The 18355-nt window shown below is 30.7% G+C and overlaps 1 protein-coding gene across 5 annotated transcripts in view; it reads right to left on the reverse strand.

Annotated features, from left to right (window-relative positions):
- Nucleotides 1-18355, reverse strand: part of cu (NADP/NADPH phosphatase nocturnin) — a 76373-nt gene that overhangs the window by 9217 nt on the left and 48801 nt on the right. For 2 of the 5 annotated variants that reach the window (XM_088224375.1, XM_088224379.1), the window contains 3 exons: nucleotides 3079-3281; nucleotides 1026-1088; nucleotides 532-653 (listed from right to left, as the gene is read on the reverse strand). In XM_088224375.1, coding sequence (XP_088080501.1) covers nucleotides 532-653; nucleotides 1026-1088; nucleotides 3079-3281 — 388 coding nt within the window. Of the gene's footprint in view, nucleotides 1-531; nucleotides 654-1025; nucleotides 1089-3078; nucleotides 3282-3878; nucleotides 4879-15730; nucleotides 16001-18022; nucleotides 18127-18355 lie in introns of those variants that run through there. The other 3 variants (XM_088224376.1, XM_088224377.1, XM_088224378.1) reach the window with 3 other exon arrangements.

Raw genomic sequence — 18355 nt, forward strand, 5'->3', positions numbered from 1 at the left:
ACAAATCACTCAATAAAACATGATTCACAAAAATTATGTTCGAGGTGCAAATGCGTAAGCTCTCACCTTTTTAAATATTGTTCACTAACATCAACTATTTGTATCTAGCAAAGAAAAGTGATGATAAAATGATTCCATACATCAAATTATTAAATTACAATGTAAGTCAAAAGGCTTAATTGCTACAAACATTAGTGTAACAAATAATGATTGAGACATTCCACAATTTGTATAGATTGTAATAAAGATAAGAAAAAGTTTTATGTGGGTATTTAATACAAATTTTCTCTTATTTTTATTGAAATTTATAATATTTAATGTAAATGTACTAAATACTCATTTTGATACCATTGATTTACAAAAAATGCCTTGAAAACTCTTAGTAATCTCAAATATAAAAAAGTTATTCGAGAGTAGGTACCATATGTTTCCACAAAAAATATGCTAGTCATCTTTTTGCTGAACAGATCTTTTCTTTTTATTTGGAATCACAGAGGTTCACAAAGAAAATAAAAGTAATGAATGACTTACTTGTAAGCAAACCACATCAGCATTGTGTTGGGTGATTTCTTCAATTAAATGGAACTTACGGAAATCCCAAGTTAAGGCAGTTTCAGGACATAAGACAAAATTATCATTTGCTTGACCCAAAGCTGGAATGTAAAAAAAGTTGACACAACAAATAATTAATACTCTATGAAAGGTAAGAATAGAAGATTCTTACATCTTAAAAAAAAAAATAAAGGAGAAATTTACAAATAAATATGGGTGCTTCTAAAAGATCCAAAAAAAGCTCCACTCATTTATTGCTATATTAATGACATCTGTGGAAATTTCAGGATATAACTTTCTATCTATATTTAATTTTGTTTTGAGATTTTAGCCACAGATGTCTCTAGAAACGATATATTTTTCAATGCTACGTTTTCCAATTCCATTAATTTATAAATACCAATTTCATTCTCATTGTTTCGAAGAAATTTACAAAAATTTATATATTTATAAAACAATTTTTTTTTTCTTACTTTGTGAGAGTATATTCCATTGAAAAACTCTGAAGTTATTTGGGTTTTCAGAATGCTGTCGATCTGAAAAAATATGTAAAAAATTTATCATTTCATAAAAGAACAAAAGATATCTTTTATTACTTAAATGTTCAAATTTTATCATATTAAAGAAGCATATGACTAGTATAATAAATATTGATTTAAAAGGTCAATCAAATTCACCTCCAAATATCATATGAAAGAATCACAAATACAGTATTAATTTATGAAGTAAATTTAAAGACGTATTTAAATGTGTGGTAATATTAATTATTATATGATGCAGAGTAGCCAAATGAGCATTAAAATGTTTTATGGCGGGAAACGAGAATTGAGGAACCTAAGGTCACAGAAGATTATATAATCAGCGCTTCATTACACATAAAGCTGGTTGTAATGTATAATAATATTATATTTATCTTTTGTAAGTAAGTACATAGTTTCAACTTTCTGTAATCTTCGCGAACTCTGGACTTGGCCTTTTCACACTTTGTCTCATTTGTTATATCGAGTATTTATTTATTTACATAAACTGTGTTTTCATTTTTAGACCTAAGCTGTTTGATAACAGTGGTAATACAGAGTTAGGTACACGATCAATAAAACAATAAACTACAATGCAGTTGTTAATTTAAAGGATTTAAAAATAAACACAGTGATCTTTCTTATGGTTTAACTTTATAAAGCAAGAAGTTCTTATTATTTTTACAGAAAACGAGATTGGATTAGCTAAGAAAACTTATATATATTTTTAAAATTAATATTCAGTTTTCATGTAACTATACATCAAAAGATAACAGACATGCTTAATAAATGGCTTTAATATTATTATTTTTACATTATTATTTACATTGCCTCACTATGAAGGCAAAGCGGAATGTTAAATGGGGTAAAGTAGAATATAGACAATTTCACCCCAAAGTATGATTTTTTGCAATAATGACACTTGAAATTGTTCTACATCAACGCACAATTCGTGAACCCATTGAAAAAATCACGTTTTAAAGTAATGAAGGTCTATAAAAATACTTTTAAAAAATTGTTGCTTATTAGTAGCATAAAAATATTTTTTAAATTTGTGATTTTGAATTCCCGCAAAAACGATAATTTCATTGGCCGCGCCCCTAATACGTCAAGATTCATGTTTATTTGTTCCTGACCATTCAAATTTGTTTAGAACGTTGTCACGAATCTTGACGTCACAACTATCAAGGCCAAACATGTCGCGTTTTTCTAGTGACGTTTTTTTATTAAAAAAAAAAAAAAAATAGAAATTTATATTTAAAAACATTTTCCACAATATCCATTTTGATTTTGAAAATACAATCTATTATTCTAAATCCATTTCATATATTTTTATCGGTATTCGTAGTATGTAATATTTCCTATATATAAGAAAATGTCATATATTTACGAGTATTTAATTATAAACGAGCCTGTTTTTTATTTAGTATTTTGTCTACATCATAATAATAATTTATAGAGTGTAATTAAAATGCACAGTACTAATTAAATCGGAAAAAATATGTATACACACTTATTAATAAACAATAAATCTCGTTATTTATATGCTTAAAACAATCTACACAACTTCGCATTGTAGTTCTAGAGTAATTGACTTTAAAAAAAAAACTTTTTTTCAAATTTAAATTGACCCTTGTTCTTGGAAGTATTATAAAAAGTAAAATGCAACATTTAAAAAAAATATTTGAAAAATATAAAATGATGAAACCAAGTATTTTAGTCAATTAATATGACAATTTCTCAACCCATAGGATTTTTTTCATGTACACCTCTAATCCAACACCGAATTCAAAAAAAGGGAGCACATTTGGTTAAAATTTAAAACAACATTTTTTTAAATCAACATCCCATAGATTTTAAATGCGTTAGTATGAGTTTTTTTTCTTATAAAGAGTAGACTTCTGTAGTATAATTTTATTCAAGAAATCACACAGTAAAAATACTATGATATTCTGTGGATGCTGAGATATTCTGCGTCGTATTTACTCTCTACGTTCTACCTTCTCACCCGTTAAGGACATGTGTTTGATGTGTTCGACAATGGACGAGTCTCTTCGCTGGAACGGTCTTCGAAGCAGTTCGAAGTTGTTAGGATTCACCTTAGCACAGAAGTCCATTAACTCTACACGTGACATCTTGGGCGGGACAGTCAAGTTCTTGTCCTGGTGGTCATCATTCAAGATCTTTGGAGCAGAGTTAAAACTACCCATCCTAGAAATATGAAAAAAAATTAACACACAAACAAATAGGTTATATACCTGAAGGGATTTTAAACACGTAAAAGAAACTAAACATTATAAAAATATTAAAAAATCTATACATTGTGCGTTATACAAAATTTAAAAACAACATTGACATGAACATGAGAATACATAAATAAATATTTCATTATTTAGTACTTGTGAAATTTCATTTATTTATTAAATTAATTTTTGTCCATATTTTTTACTTCAACTTATGTCGGTTATTTTACCAACTGAATCGTTAAATTCGAAAAAAACGTACTCCTGAAATGAAAGTATGATACGAATTAATATTTCATTGTACTAGTTAGTATCAAAACTATAAAAATAAAACTGGTTTGATTCTCAGTGTGATTTTAATGGATATTATAAAATTTCACTTTGGCCATTTTCGTTATGAGGAAGTTCTGTGGTTTTAAAAAAATATATATTTGTTAACAGACTATTATCAGCGTATGATTTATAAAAAGTTTTGTAGTTTAGAAATTACTTCGCGTGAAATGTCTCACACAAGTTCTCTTCCCTTTCTTCTCGTCGAGTTCTGCTGATTAGACCGTTGACTTACCGTTGGTTGATTTGGTTGGTTGATTCTTCTCGTCGAGTTCTGCTGATTGGACCGTTGAACTTATCGTTGGTTGATTTGGAAGAACTAGTGACGTCATTCAAAGTAGTTCGTTTATGTTATTTTTTAAATACATTTTCGAGAAACGTCCCATAAAATTTTATGCTCTAGTTTTTTTCCGCGTGTAAGATTCAATTTCCCGTAGAGATGAACTTCCTCATGAATGATTCAATCGATTATTTTTAATATTTTACCTAATACTTTATGTATGTCAATTATTTTACTTCTTTATTATTTTACCTGTAAATTTGTGTCAAATATTATTCTTTTTAATTATCATCCTTTCCCTATCCGCACTCAGTGGTGCACGGGGCACTGCTTTGGCGCACCAAATGCAGCGTATTTCGACCACCTGTTACGTAAAGGTAAGTGATCGGTTGTACAATTCTTGATTACAATATGACGTCTATAAAGTAAAATCGAATTTACTGTATGAAAATGGGAATATTTGTAAATTGTTTAAAGTATCTTTGACAGTAACCAGTGGCCTTATTCTGTGACTAATTCGTAAATTCATTCGTATCGTATGAGAGGGAACGAGAGAGAAATACGATTTTGATTGCGTTAAAGTGATATGAATATATGACGAACAAACGAAATTGATATGAAACGAAATTGTGACAGAATGAGCCTGCTGTAATGACCGACCGAAGCAACCAAAGTAACTCAATCACAAATAACTATCGACGTGCTTAAAAACATGCTAAGCATTTGAGCGATCCCAATGAACAATAATGAACGTGCTTAAGTTATCGCAGTCATAGGTCAACGCGTGTGCAATTTCTAAGCAACGCTTGTGTCGGTTTGTTTTTTGCTTTCCTCGTAAATAAATACAGTTCACTGGCGAAAAATCGGCGTTTACTGCAACAATAATACAGTATATTGCATTTGGAAAATAGTGAGGAGTATCTAATACAAAAAAGTGAAAACAGGCGACTGCTTTTCTTGACATTTGGCTTGCCAATCGCCGGCTAAATGCAATAAATAGCATGATAAATAATAAATAAATAAATAACAGTAGCAGTTTTGGAATATGTTCCATATTTACACCGGTGATGTTCAAATACGTGATTGCGCAGCAGGATTAAACGTCGCGAAACGTAAATATTTTGACATTTAATATTAGGTGTTCACGGATGTTCCATTGTGATCGCGAATACGATAAACAACCATGGTGAGAAATTGTTATTACGTCGTTTATTAGCACGTCGATAGTTATTTGTGATTGAGCTTACAAGGTCCGTATCCTAATAAGATAAAATTTAAGATAAATTTTTATTTCCCATCAGAAAACGTACCCTGGACTGGCATTTGAAGCATAATTTTATTGTTTGTACGTTATAGGCACCAACATAATAAGTATGTACATAAGTATGTAAATAATAAAGGACGTTCGACGTTTTTCGAAAAGCTTTTAAAATTCTTATTTTATGAATTCCATTGCAAGTCCACTTTGATTAAATAAGCTTCCCTAGTTCATCGTTTTGATGCATGAGCGATTTTTTTTAAACTTCCCCCTACCACCAAAATCTTTCGGACCAGTTCATGTAAGTAGAGTAGTTTCTACTGCTTTACCACTTAATAACTCGTACAAAAAGGGTGTTTTTATTAATATTTTAGTATCATAAACAATTTGAAAAAATATATAAATAGAAGATAAGAAAAATCCACAAACATGTTGAAATTACATAGAATTTTAAATAGAGAAATTGATAGATGTTTTAAGTTACAACAGAGATGGGAAGTAATTTTATTTACTAATCCAACTGAATTAAGTAGGTTTCAGATATTGGTTTGGCAGAATGATGAATTGTGCACACCGTGTATCTAATAAACGCTTAATCCAGCTGATGCGATGCCCAAAAGTCCTGAAAGAGACTAGACTTGCGTATTACCCTCTCGAATATCTTCTCTGTCTCTGTAATATATGATAGTCTTAATGTGTTTCACGTGCAACTTAATTCAATTGAAAAAAAAAATTGATCAACATACCTTTGAAGGAAGTTACCAAATTGAACCGGAATTTTACTTGTCATTTTAGTGTGTTCAACAGATATGAAGATAAATATATTTTACACATTGAATGCGTACGAAGACTTGGTGAGCGTTTGAAAGTACATGCACTGTTACCGGTAGCGGCGGGCGACAAATGTAATCTTTGTCGAAACTGCAAAGTCCCGAGTATTTAACCAGAAGATTTCATCTGATAAGCATACATAGCATAATGTTTCATGCAAAACTGTCCACGTGTAACCTTTACAAACAAACCTTTTGTTTGACAGTGGTGCGCCTACGCTTGTTGTTATAATCGCGCATCCACAAAAATACACACAAGTCCGCGACACATACATAGCAAGAAGTAAACAATTTAGCAAAATTACTATCAATAATAAAATATCTAACAATCTTGACAAACGCACTAGTGTGTTAGATCTAGTAGGTACTTGTCCACAAGGATTCGGATATACCTAAAATATTATTATGCAAACTAAAAAGCGTTTTCAGACGTTCCTAGTTGGTGAAATAATTCAACGGAATCTCACCCCCATCGATAAAGGTTTCGGCTCTTTTACTTTAAAAAACAAACAGATGGAATAATTGAAATATTATAAGTACAATTAAGGCACCTATCCCTTTTCAAAACCTGTATATACTTGTGTATTTCTTCAGTTTCGCATATTCACTTTCATTTATTTTTTTTAATTCAGCAAAAATGTAATATTTCTTTACAATCGAACCGCGGAAATGATAAAACAAAGAAACTTTAAAAGCTGTCATTGTACCCCGCACTGCAGTATTGTCAATTTATGACCAATCAAATACACATGGTCAGTACAATCACCTTTTTCTAATTATCCAGTATGACAGTGAAGAAATACAGTGTTACAAACAAACAAATCAAACAACGACACAGACCCAATTTATATATAGGAAACATTAGAAGAATTTTCCCTTTACAACGTGCACTCAAGCAACAGAAGAAAGACAATACGTATACCAAAGCACATAAGTAAATAAAATTATCAAGACACTCATGGCAAAGTCCTAACACAGATCCTAACACGATCCCTATCGAACTCAGGCGAAATTCCCTCTCGTCATAACACTGATCCCTCGCAAAACCCTAATTGTCCTAATACCAACCGTTGGAACAATCCTGTGCAAAATTATTATAGGTAATATAGATGCTAACACATGGTTAATATAATATTACACAGCTTAAAGTTTGCAGCGAGAACCAGACGATGACAGTGCATATCTTATACAAAGCCATTACTTAATCCATGTCCGCTCCCTAGGTGGAGCATATGGTATCCACGAAATCCAATGACAGACCATTGGCTGGTATAACTGATCACATTCGCTAACCTGCCTTTTTAAACATTTTTTAGTATTTTTTTTTATTAATAAATTTCATAAAAGGTTTATGTTTTTTTAAAATTCTATACATATCTACTTTTACACATCTAGTAAATGTTATCACTGTAACTTTCCAAAAAAGAGACTAACTCTTGTTCATACACTGTTGTAGTTGTTTAGTGTTTATTATAAGAGTTTATATAATTTTAAATACGAGTACATGAGAAAAAAATAAAAATATAGGATATATAACGAAAAAATATAAAACAATAATACATTCATACTAATCAAAATTTAATGTAGTTTTTACACGTGCTCAAAAAATTTATTTAGATTTACTTTAAGTTTATTTATTTATATACTGTTTTTAATAGTTTTAAGTTCATTGGGAAGATTATAATAATTTTTTACACCTTTGAAGACAAAGCTATTTTGACCATGACTTGTGTGGAATTTGGGAATTTTAATATTATGTTTGTATCTGGGTGACTTATTCATCTCGAATTCTTTTATTTTTTCTTTTTTATATATTTGTATAATATAATTTATTTTATAAGGATACATATGTTATGTACATACATATGTATTTATTTTAATTGTTCCATTTGTTGATTTTTATGAAGTAAAAGATCTTCATCGATGAAGATGAACTCCTTCAAAATTATTTAGCAAACGCATAAAGTTAAAAAACAAAAATAACTTCCCGTCTCTAAAAGTTCTCCATCTCCATTTAATTATTAGTAAATCTTAATAACACTAACTTAACTTTAACTCAGCGGGTTTGCAAATATTTGGAGACCCTCAAAATATTAAATAGGTGCGTAGGTTTTCACGGTCACTGTTATGAATAGATATGTATCTTTTTTGGGTGATCCGAGTATGTCGGGTTCGTTCCGACGTTTCGGCTATCATTGCAGGAGTCATCGGAACGAATCCAACATACACGGGATCACCCAAAAGAATACATATTGACTTAAAATATTGATGAAAAAATACGCCGGTGGAAGAAGTTAATTCACGTTTAGTTATTAACCTTAAACGACATCGGTTTTAGATATTAGACTCGGTTATTGTATCGATTGATTCACCTGGAAGGGGAGGGGATATGTAGAGTGAAAGGGATAATTAGCGCTTAATTAATTAGTAATTAACTTTACAGCAGATTAACAGCTATAATAAATATTTCCAAATAACAGTAAAAGTATTTTTAATATTTTTGAAAAAAAGATCTTACCGCAAATATTTGGTGCATGGAGAATGGATTTATATTATACCATATAAATATATACAACTACGAGTTATACGAGAAATCTGTTACTCGTACATACCACATGAAACTATGGAATCAGACGACTATGCTGGTCGGGTCAAGTCACAAGGACGGGGGACAACGGATCCCCTAAAAGGCTCTATATAACAAACCAATATGACGACGAAGAACACTCCGTTCTTGGGCTTCAGGAACTAAAGAGAAACAGCCGGAGACAGGCACGATTAAAGACGTAAAGAAATTTGTCTCGGAAGCAAAATTAATAATTAATATCAAAAGATTTTAAAATAAAATCTGTACCTTAAAGCTGAAATGCTGGAAGTCGAGTCAAGTGGAAGAGAGCGGTTTGAAGTTGTAAAACTGTTTCAAATATATCTCACGACGTAAAAACAAAATGTATTGCTATTTTTTTAGATTTATAGGCTTTTGATAAGAATATTTAATAAAAATAAAATAAAATATGGACTATCAAATAACTACGGGACTTCAATGTTTTTTGTTCTAACCGCCCGGCCCGTGCCTTGATTCCTCCTCGGACTTTAGTATAAAAAGTAATGTAGAATATTGAATGAAAAATATTGTATTTATAAAACTTTACCTAAAGGAAAAAATATTAAATTACGTGCCATTAAATTATGTTGAAAGCATGAGTATTATTACTGCACTACTGGTGTTTTAGAACAAGCTATTTCACAAGTGGTATACCGGAGGACTCCAATGTTTTAAGCATTTGTAGAATCTGAATATCTGAACAAGATGACATTCATAACTCAATTTTGCAAAAAATGCGGCTTCCAGTCTTTCAGCTTTAAGGTACAGAAATTATGAATCAAAAGCATCAGCTACGGAGTAGAGAAAGCACGTACCGTATTTGTCGGACCATAAGACGCACTTTTACACTCTGAAAATTTAACCAAAAATTGGGGTGCGTCTTATCGCCCAAAACATTTTTTTATCTAAAGATTGATAGATTAATTTTGGGATGCGTCTTATGGTCCAATGCGTCTTATCGTCTGCAGAATACAGTAATTTACGCGCTAGCAACACTTTCTCTACTAGTTAATCAGCGTTCAGAACCGCACTGATTTATTTACTTATAAGTAGTTTATTACGCATTTTTTTAGACATAAGTCCCAACCACAGATACATATTATCTATTCAGTGGTCCCAACTCTATGGGACATGATTTATTTTTATTTTTATAAAAAGCATACAAAAATTAGCATAAATTTTTTTAAGTTCTACTGAACTGCATAAAATGCCGTTCGTCAGCAGGTGCGTATAGTTAAGTTCTAATATAAATACATAATATTATCTCTTAAATTCTATAACATATCAAAATTCTTATTACTATGGAAAAAAAAGAAGTATATATATTCCTATGTGCATCGAAAACAAAAAAAAAAAAAAAAATAGACCAAATAAAAAAGAAAAACACAAAAAAAATTCAATATTAAAAACCACGTTCTAAAACCCAGGTTTTCAGCAGACGCCTTTCTTTTGAGCCAGATAAGTTTTTTTTATTTTTTATATTTAATAGGAGCATATTATACAATTTTGGTATATTGTACTCTAGTGTTCTTTTCCCGTATTTATCATTGAATTTAGGGAGAGCTGGTCCATCTACACTAGTGAACCGAGTATTTATTTCTAAATTCAGATAGAGACGCATGCTGAGAAACCAGCTTGGACCATAGTAAAGCTCTAATGGATAAAATATTTATAGATTTATACAATAAGGATATTGGAATATCGTGTCGCTGATAGTACAATTTTTTTCTAAATTAATAATTTGATCATTGAATTTTGTAAGTTCTGAACAAGGTTAATGTTTAAATTGCTAGGAAAAAGCCCATGAGGTTAAAACGTATCTTATAATTGATTTTGAAAATGACAAATAAATGATTCTTAAAGTACTATCGGGGACATTAATATTTACATTTTACCAACTATTGATCTAAGTCTATTACACAATTTTTGTACATGAGCATCCCATTTAAAATGGAAATTGATAGTTAATCTTAATAACGTGCGGCGTTTGCTTTCAAAATAACTCGTAGTATTTTTTTTCTTTTCTTTTAAATTTACATTTAATTACTATTCATTTTATGTTCGAGAATCTTTTTTAACTTACTATGATGCTACTTGTGAAAACCTGTAATTGGCTTATTTGTTATTTGTTTTGTTATATAAATATGATATAATTATAGCTGTTGGTTATCCAAATAAATAAAATAAAATAAAATAAAATAATCCTAAATGTGCACAGTCACTAATATTTTCTAATATATCACAATTGCAGGGATGTATAATATTCTGATGGATACAGTGAAAATCATGAGAAATTATTTAGGGTTCTATATCAAATTTGGCATTTGGCGGTCTAATGTGCATTCATTTGGTCTTCTTAGCATTGATAATCAAACCTACAGCATGTGACCATATTTGCAATTGTATAAAATCATCCTGTAATTGTTTCTCAGCAGTAACTAAATGATTATGTGACATCACTTGTGCGGTATCATCAGCGTACACAATTTTTTAGCATTTATAAATAACTTATTCAGAGCTACATGTTACATAGAGTATTGATGGGCTATGTGTAGAATATCTCGTTTCATGGCTGAGACACGTTGCTGGTGGAAAAATATGTGACAGTACAACTTCGAGGTGAGATCCTACAGAAGAGTGCTAGGAATTACACCGAGAAAAATAATGACGTGCTGATAGAATTGAAGAACACTGTCACTTGCTAAACATTAGATCAAAAAGACCCAGGTATGCCAATTGAATAGGCTGCATTTTAAGCAATAAGAAAAATATACTCGCTCTAAATGTTATTAAATATTTGTATATAACATCTTACCGACTTTTATTAAACCAACATGCGAAACCCACAATAGTTGTTGGATGTCGGTTTAATTGGTATCCTGACAAAAAGACGAGTACGTCACGAAACCAGTAGACGTAGAAAAATCGGTAAGTGGTTATATCCAAATATTTAACAACATTTAGCATAATTTTTGACCACAAAATTAATGCTTTAAATATTAAGAATAATATATCACATCATAGTATGTATATCAATAATAATCACGTATGAAATGTCACTTCCCGAGTATTTGAATTTTTCCTTTCTCCTCCTTCTTTCCTTCCCTCTTTACCCCCGCCTTTCGTCATAGTATAGTGTAGATAATTAGTAAATTTTTATTGCTTAGAAAAATATAAATATACATCGATATTTGTATGGTAAGTATTAAAATGTAAAAAACATTTTTTAAGAAATAATAACGATTTTTTTTCGTATGACACTTTCTATACAAAGAAAAAAAAAAATTAATGCAAAAAAGTTTACAGAAAAAATACTAATTTTATTAATTTTATTTACCAATAAATAATATGCAATCGTCCTCTCCGCTGTATTTTGGTGGCTTCCACAAAAGATCCCGTGCGGCCGTTCGACTCAAGCAAGTAAATATAATAGACAATAAAATGGAATTGACAACGAAGAGACATGCAAAAATTTAGCTATGGTTAAGGTACGTCCACACTCCTGCCGAGAACGAAAACAGTGATAGGGGTCAATTGAAATTACGGGGGCTATAAAGAATTCAGAAAAGTTTTCACGAGAAACGCAGTATATTAATTTTTAGACTGATTTTGACATTTATCTTTAAGCGAATAACCTGTATTTAAGCTGTTGAATCAATTTATTTTTAAATGAAGTATCTACGTATTGATTAAGATTTATATAATTGCTCGTAACCACATAACATCAGCGATTCCTAAAAGGTGTTCCTAGAAGGGTCACAGGGGTTTCGAGAGTTAGGACGTATTGTCCTACGACAAAAATTCATTTTTCACATTAGTCGCTCAGAAAATATATTTAATTAAAAATACAGTTTTTCTTTACAATTCGAACATTACAACATACAAACAATTAGGTGTTATGGGTCTTGAAAATACCATTTTTGTCAATTTCCTTTTTTATTTTCCGCTGCTCCACATGACACTAAAAAATATCATATATTTACTAGTGATAAAACGGATAGGGATTTGGCCGGATGTCGGATGTTCGGCAAGCCCCTAAGCCGGATAGCCGGACATCCGGCCGCCGGGTATCGGATTTCTCTAATAGTTAAAAACAACAATTTTGATGTCCATAAAATAAAAAGGGGTGAAAATATTTAAATCATATTTTTAACGATCATTCATCGATCTGTGAGTTGCATGTCTATATGGTTTATAAGTTTATTAAATAATAATTATAATGGTTTTGCCTAGTTTACCTTTATATATTATTTAAAAAATAATTTTGTTTTATAAACATTTTTTATTTGCGGGATAAATTCTTTTTTAGAGTGATACTTAACACTGACGACCGTTTTTATGCTAAAAAGTCAATTTTTCAAATAATGAGGGTTACCCTTTTTTCTTGAATACGGTCGTTATCAATAATCAATTTAGTGAAATGTTCGCAGTTTAATGAATATATGGTATCCGCCGGATATTGAGCTACTACTTGGTATCCGGCTGTATAGTAAAATTAGGCCGGATAGTTACCGGATATCCGTTCCATCTCTAGTATTGATAGTTTTGAAGTCCGTCGTCGTCCGGCTGGATACCGGATTGTAAAATTAGGTCTGATAGCTACCGTATAACTTTACTCATGAAACACGTAATAGTAAAATAATATTTCGATAAACGAATGGTACTCTCATTAAAAATGTTCGTTTTTTTTTCTATTGACCCCGTAATTTATATTTACCCATTTTACGATTCTCATCCTCGCGTGTTCTCGTGTAGTGTGGAACCGCCATTTCGGTTTTAAGCCTTTTGCATCCAAGGTTCTTACTCCAAATAGACGGTAAGATATTTATTGACGAATTCCGATATATTGAAAGCGTATTTTTAAACTCGCATATTTAGATTAAAATTTTAAGGTCATTAAATAAGAAGTATGTGATCGACGTTGATACTTTAAAAGTCAATAGAAATGAATGAATTTTTAAAAAAACAATTAATTACCACAATATTTTTGAAATTATTGTATTAGGAAATTAAAATTCTTCACAAAAATATATGTATCTAACAGATATATAACTTTTAATTGATGTACGAATAAATATGAAGACGATTTATAAACAAAATGAGCTTGAAAAAGCATCTGATTAACACAACTCTGGTAACCTTCTTTCAAATAAAAAAGTCATATTTTATTTTTTACGAGCATAATAAAAAAAAAACAGTCAATATTCTTTTTTTATCTTTGGTTACACAAATCTTATGATTAAAAAATAAATCTCAATCTTTAAAGCAATTTTTTTGTTAATTTTTCCATTCGTATGCTGACATAGATGTTTCATTACAAAAATACATGTTAAAATATTATATTATTATTATTATTAATTTGTTCTCGGGTATTAAACGGTTAAAAACGTATCGATCAAACAAATATAAATGCCCTCACCATCAAAAAAATATATGTGCTATAATTATAATATTATGTAATAGATTAGATTGTATTTTATTTTATATTCATTTTTATAAATAAACGGACAGAGTTCATTTTAAACATAATATTATTATGACTTTAAATACAATAACATACAGCTAGAAACGAAACAATAAAAGAAAAGGCTAAGACAAATAAACATTTTTTAACAATGTTTTGAGTTTGTCCAATTTGTTGTAGACAAGAACTGGATTCAACCCCCTAGGGAGCTGTTAGTATTAACATATTACAACAGAGGTGGAGAACATTTTAGAAAAGTCATTATGACCTGTCATTAGCTAGTTTAAGTGGTCACTTTACACACTGTGTAACTAACATTCACCATTCTGCCTATATTTGAACATCTATATTCCTTCAATTCTTCCATCTGGCGATGCTCTTTAACTTCACAAACATATTTGTCTTTGTATACAGACCTCGATTACTCTACATTTATACGTCTACTCATGCACGCACGCCGATTATCTTGACATGTCTATCTTTAATTATTTAATGGACTTTATCGTGCCATGTCTTACTCGGTCTTCCTCGTTTCCTCATCCATCAACATTCGCATCGTAGATCCTGTTAGCCGTTCTTTCGCTGTCCATTCGCTCTACATGCCCGAACCAACGCAGGACCCCTTTCTTGATTCTGCCGATAATGCATGTCTCAGCCTTACATAGTTCACGGATCTTGACATTTGTGCACCTATCATACATCGTTTTACCACACATTCACCTGAGAGATCTCATTTCGACAGCATCGAATCTTCGCTCTCATACATTAGAGTTGGCACCAGAACTCCATTGTGAACTTCTAGTTTTGCCTCCTGCGACAAACATTTATTTGCCATGGTAGATTTCAGTGCACTGTTCACCCTGTTCCCGGTACTCACCTTCCTTCTCTTATCTTTCTCAATCTTTCCATCCGTAGTAAACATACCTCCCAGATACGCAAATTCTTCTACCTGATTCAGACATCTCCGTTCACACTCTCTCATCTCACATTTAGTTTGGGGGGGGGGTATTCTACATAAAAATGGACAATTTATATAGCGTCATTTTTGTGAAAATCACCTCAAGGGCGCTGTACAATAAATAAATATCCCAGCACGTCTTGCAGCTACAGAGCGCACGGACGTAAAAAATCTAGCCCGTATTTATATTTTTAAAATTTATTTTATTTGACAATGAAGTTTAGCGAAATTTTAAAAAACGAAATAAAAAACAAATTTATAAAAATAGAATTTAGATTACAAGTCTTACAGCTTCTGAGCGCATGAACGGTTGGAATTCTAGACTCCATTTACTAAATTTAAATATTTGATAGTTGATAACATTTACCCATTTACTAATCGTCTTGCAGCTACAAAGTGCATGGAATAGTGAAATTCTATTCTAATTTTTCTAAACTTAAAATTATCAATAAATTTACAGAAATTCGTTATTAGAAATCTTATTTTACAGTGATTTGAAATAATTGTATAAAAATGATTCTACGGAATATGTGAAAAAAAATCCATGAAATTTTATAAAATGAAAAAAAAACGATACTTATCTACAAAACGTAACCATTATTTGTTTATAGTTCATAGCGAAAGGTAATAGAAACACGCAAGCGTAGCTATAGATTGGATGTTAGTTGGTAAAAACAAAACAATAAACTTACCTAATGTCAAAGAATATACAATGTATAGCACTTCTTCAGTTTGTGACATAGGAAAAGAAACGCCTTGACAGTATATTCACAAAAACACCGAAATAGTACGACGCGTCTCTTTTTCTTAAGTATATATTGCGACATACACACATGAACGATAACAATTATAATTGCGAACAATGAAATCAGTAAAAATAGGAATCAGGAATTATAATTACAAAATGTAAGGTTAAGTTTCACTTGACAGTGACAGCGATATTGCTTGTTTACATTTACGTAATAGTGTTGCCATGAAATAAAATTTTAAAAAAGCAGCAACGCGCGATTAAATTGTCTGATCGATATTTTTTATAATCATATTGTAATAATATCATTAACATATGCGATTTGTAAATTAATTTGCTTCTAAAAATGTTTCTACCAGATTTGGGAGAGTTGGAAAGATATTCATTAAAAACCGGTTTCCACGCCCAGTTAGACGATGTTACCTAGCTTCTGTGAAAATTCACACACTAGCCATAAAATAAATACGAAGCCGACGTTAAAGATGCATTTTTAGTTGAAAATATTGTAAAGGTCATTATGAACAAACCCTTATCCACTCTAGGTGGTGCATATGACACTGTATCGTTAAAACAAATTCAGATTTTCTCGATTATTTATTACGGGAAAGTAAGAGGTGATCAAGTTTAAGCTTCAGGAGCTTTATTTCATTTTATAAATTATTTAACACATACCTACCTATGATAAAACTTTATGTTGAACTGTTAAAATTTTTATTTCTGCGTACATTTAATGCTTTTACAAATTTCAATTTAAAAAAAATCCTTACGTGTATACGTTTTAATTGTTTTATTTTTGTATTATTAAATATAGTAAATACGCTTCCGATTTTTATGATATTATATATCCCAAGCTCAGAAGTAAAAATGGTATACAGTTGCACAAATGTTATTTCGCTATATTGCATAGAACGAAAGGGTTGCAAAGTTTTCGTTTGGTTTTTTATTTAACAACAGACGTGTAACGGACGATTTCCTTGTTGTGCTTGCGATTCTCGACCTGAGTACCTACGACCCTCTGTTTGCTGTAAACAATAGCATACTATCTTGAAAATCCGAAAATGATATGTGTACGGGCGGCTCTATAGCGTTATTACTTTCAGGTCCCAAATCCCTACTCAACTGGGATTTTGGTCTCATAGAGTTGTGGATACGTTACACTTTTATGTACTTATACTATGTAATTAATAAATATCAGTGGCGAATGGTGATTTTATTTACAGGTAAGCTATAAAAAAAACATATATTTGTACTTACATAGAAGGTACATAATATAATGTAAGTGATATAAACTATAAATTTATATTTTTTTGTGGTTCTGTGTTTTTTTTTAATATTATGATAAAAATACAAACGGTGGAAATGATTTAAAATAAATGGTAATTATTTATTAGTTTTTCTGTAAATAAAGTTATTGTAAAACATTATTCTGGTTAGTCAAATATAATGGTAAGCTGCGCCTAATCGCTTCTATACAGGGTTCGCCCCTTACGCCTACATGGTTACTGAATAAATAGTGAATTTCTAGTTTCCGAAGCACTAGGGTTATATTTTGTTAAATGTTATTAAATATTTTTATTGTATAACCACTTATCGACTTTTCTATGTCTACCGGTTTCGAGACGTACCCGTCTCTTCATCAGGACACCAATTAATCATGACTTTAATAAAAATGTAAGAGTTAAAATCTTACATACAAATAATGAAGGGTTGAAAGTAATTAATAGGGAAATATTTCACATTAGGAAAGCTTTCAAAAATAATGTTCCTTTAATCAATAATCAAACAAACTTCTAATGTAGTCCTTTATACGATGTTCCACTGTCATGGTCACCCTATTAAACCTATTAAGCTTACCCCCTCCCTCCATCCCCTCTACTTTTTTTATTAATTCTCAATCAACAAATTATTTTCAAAATTTAATCAGTGCATGTTTATCCTAATCAGTGCATGTGCTTATTCAAATGCATGTCGTGTTGGTTTTATATTTTTGTGCAACAACTATGGTGAAGGTGTGGGTTTCGTATGTTGGTTTAATTGGTGTCTTGACGAAGAGACGGGTACGTCTCTAAACCGGTAGACGTAGAAAAGTCGGTAAGTGGTTATATACAAATATTTAAAAACATTTAGTAAAATGTTTGACCACAAAGTTAATGCTTTAAATATTAAAAATATTATATTTTGTACTTATACGGGTTTAAAAAGTATGATAAATGCCCATTTATATAAAAATTCTCACCTTAACATTTTGACGAATAATTTTAAGGATGTTGCCATAAGGCCACAGGAGGCGGCTAAATCAGTCGTGGGCATTCCGATTGCTGAGGATTTTGATAATTCCACCTAGATAAAATATCATTCTAATAACATCATCAAAAACATAGATCGAATATCACATCAATGCAATAGTGGGACGAACATGGGCTGACACGAACAGCTTGAAAAATGCTGTTTAAATTTTGTATAAATATTTTTTTTAAATCGGTTCATTTACCAGTATTAAATTTTTAAATTTATCATTAAAATAAAATATCATGATGCAGTTTTTTTTATTAAAATGAATAAGTAATTC

Source organism: Micrasema longulum, unplaced genomic scaffold, assembly GCF_059751315.1.
Source record: "Micrasema longulum isolate JH-2025_06_02 unplaced genomic scaffold, ASM5975131v1 h1tg000281l, whole genome shotgun sequence".
Taxonomy (NCBI): Eukaryota; Metazoa; Arthropoda; class Insecta; order Trichoptera; family Brachycentridae; genus Micrasema; species Micrasema longulum.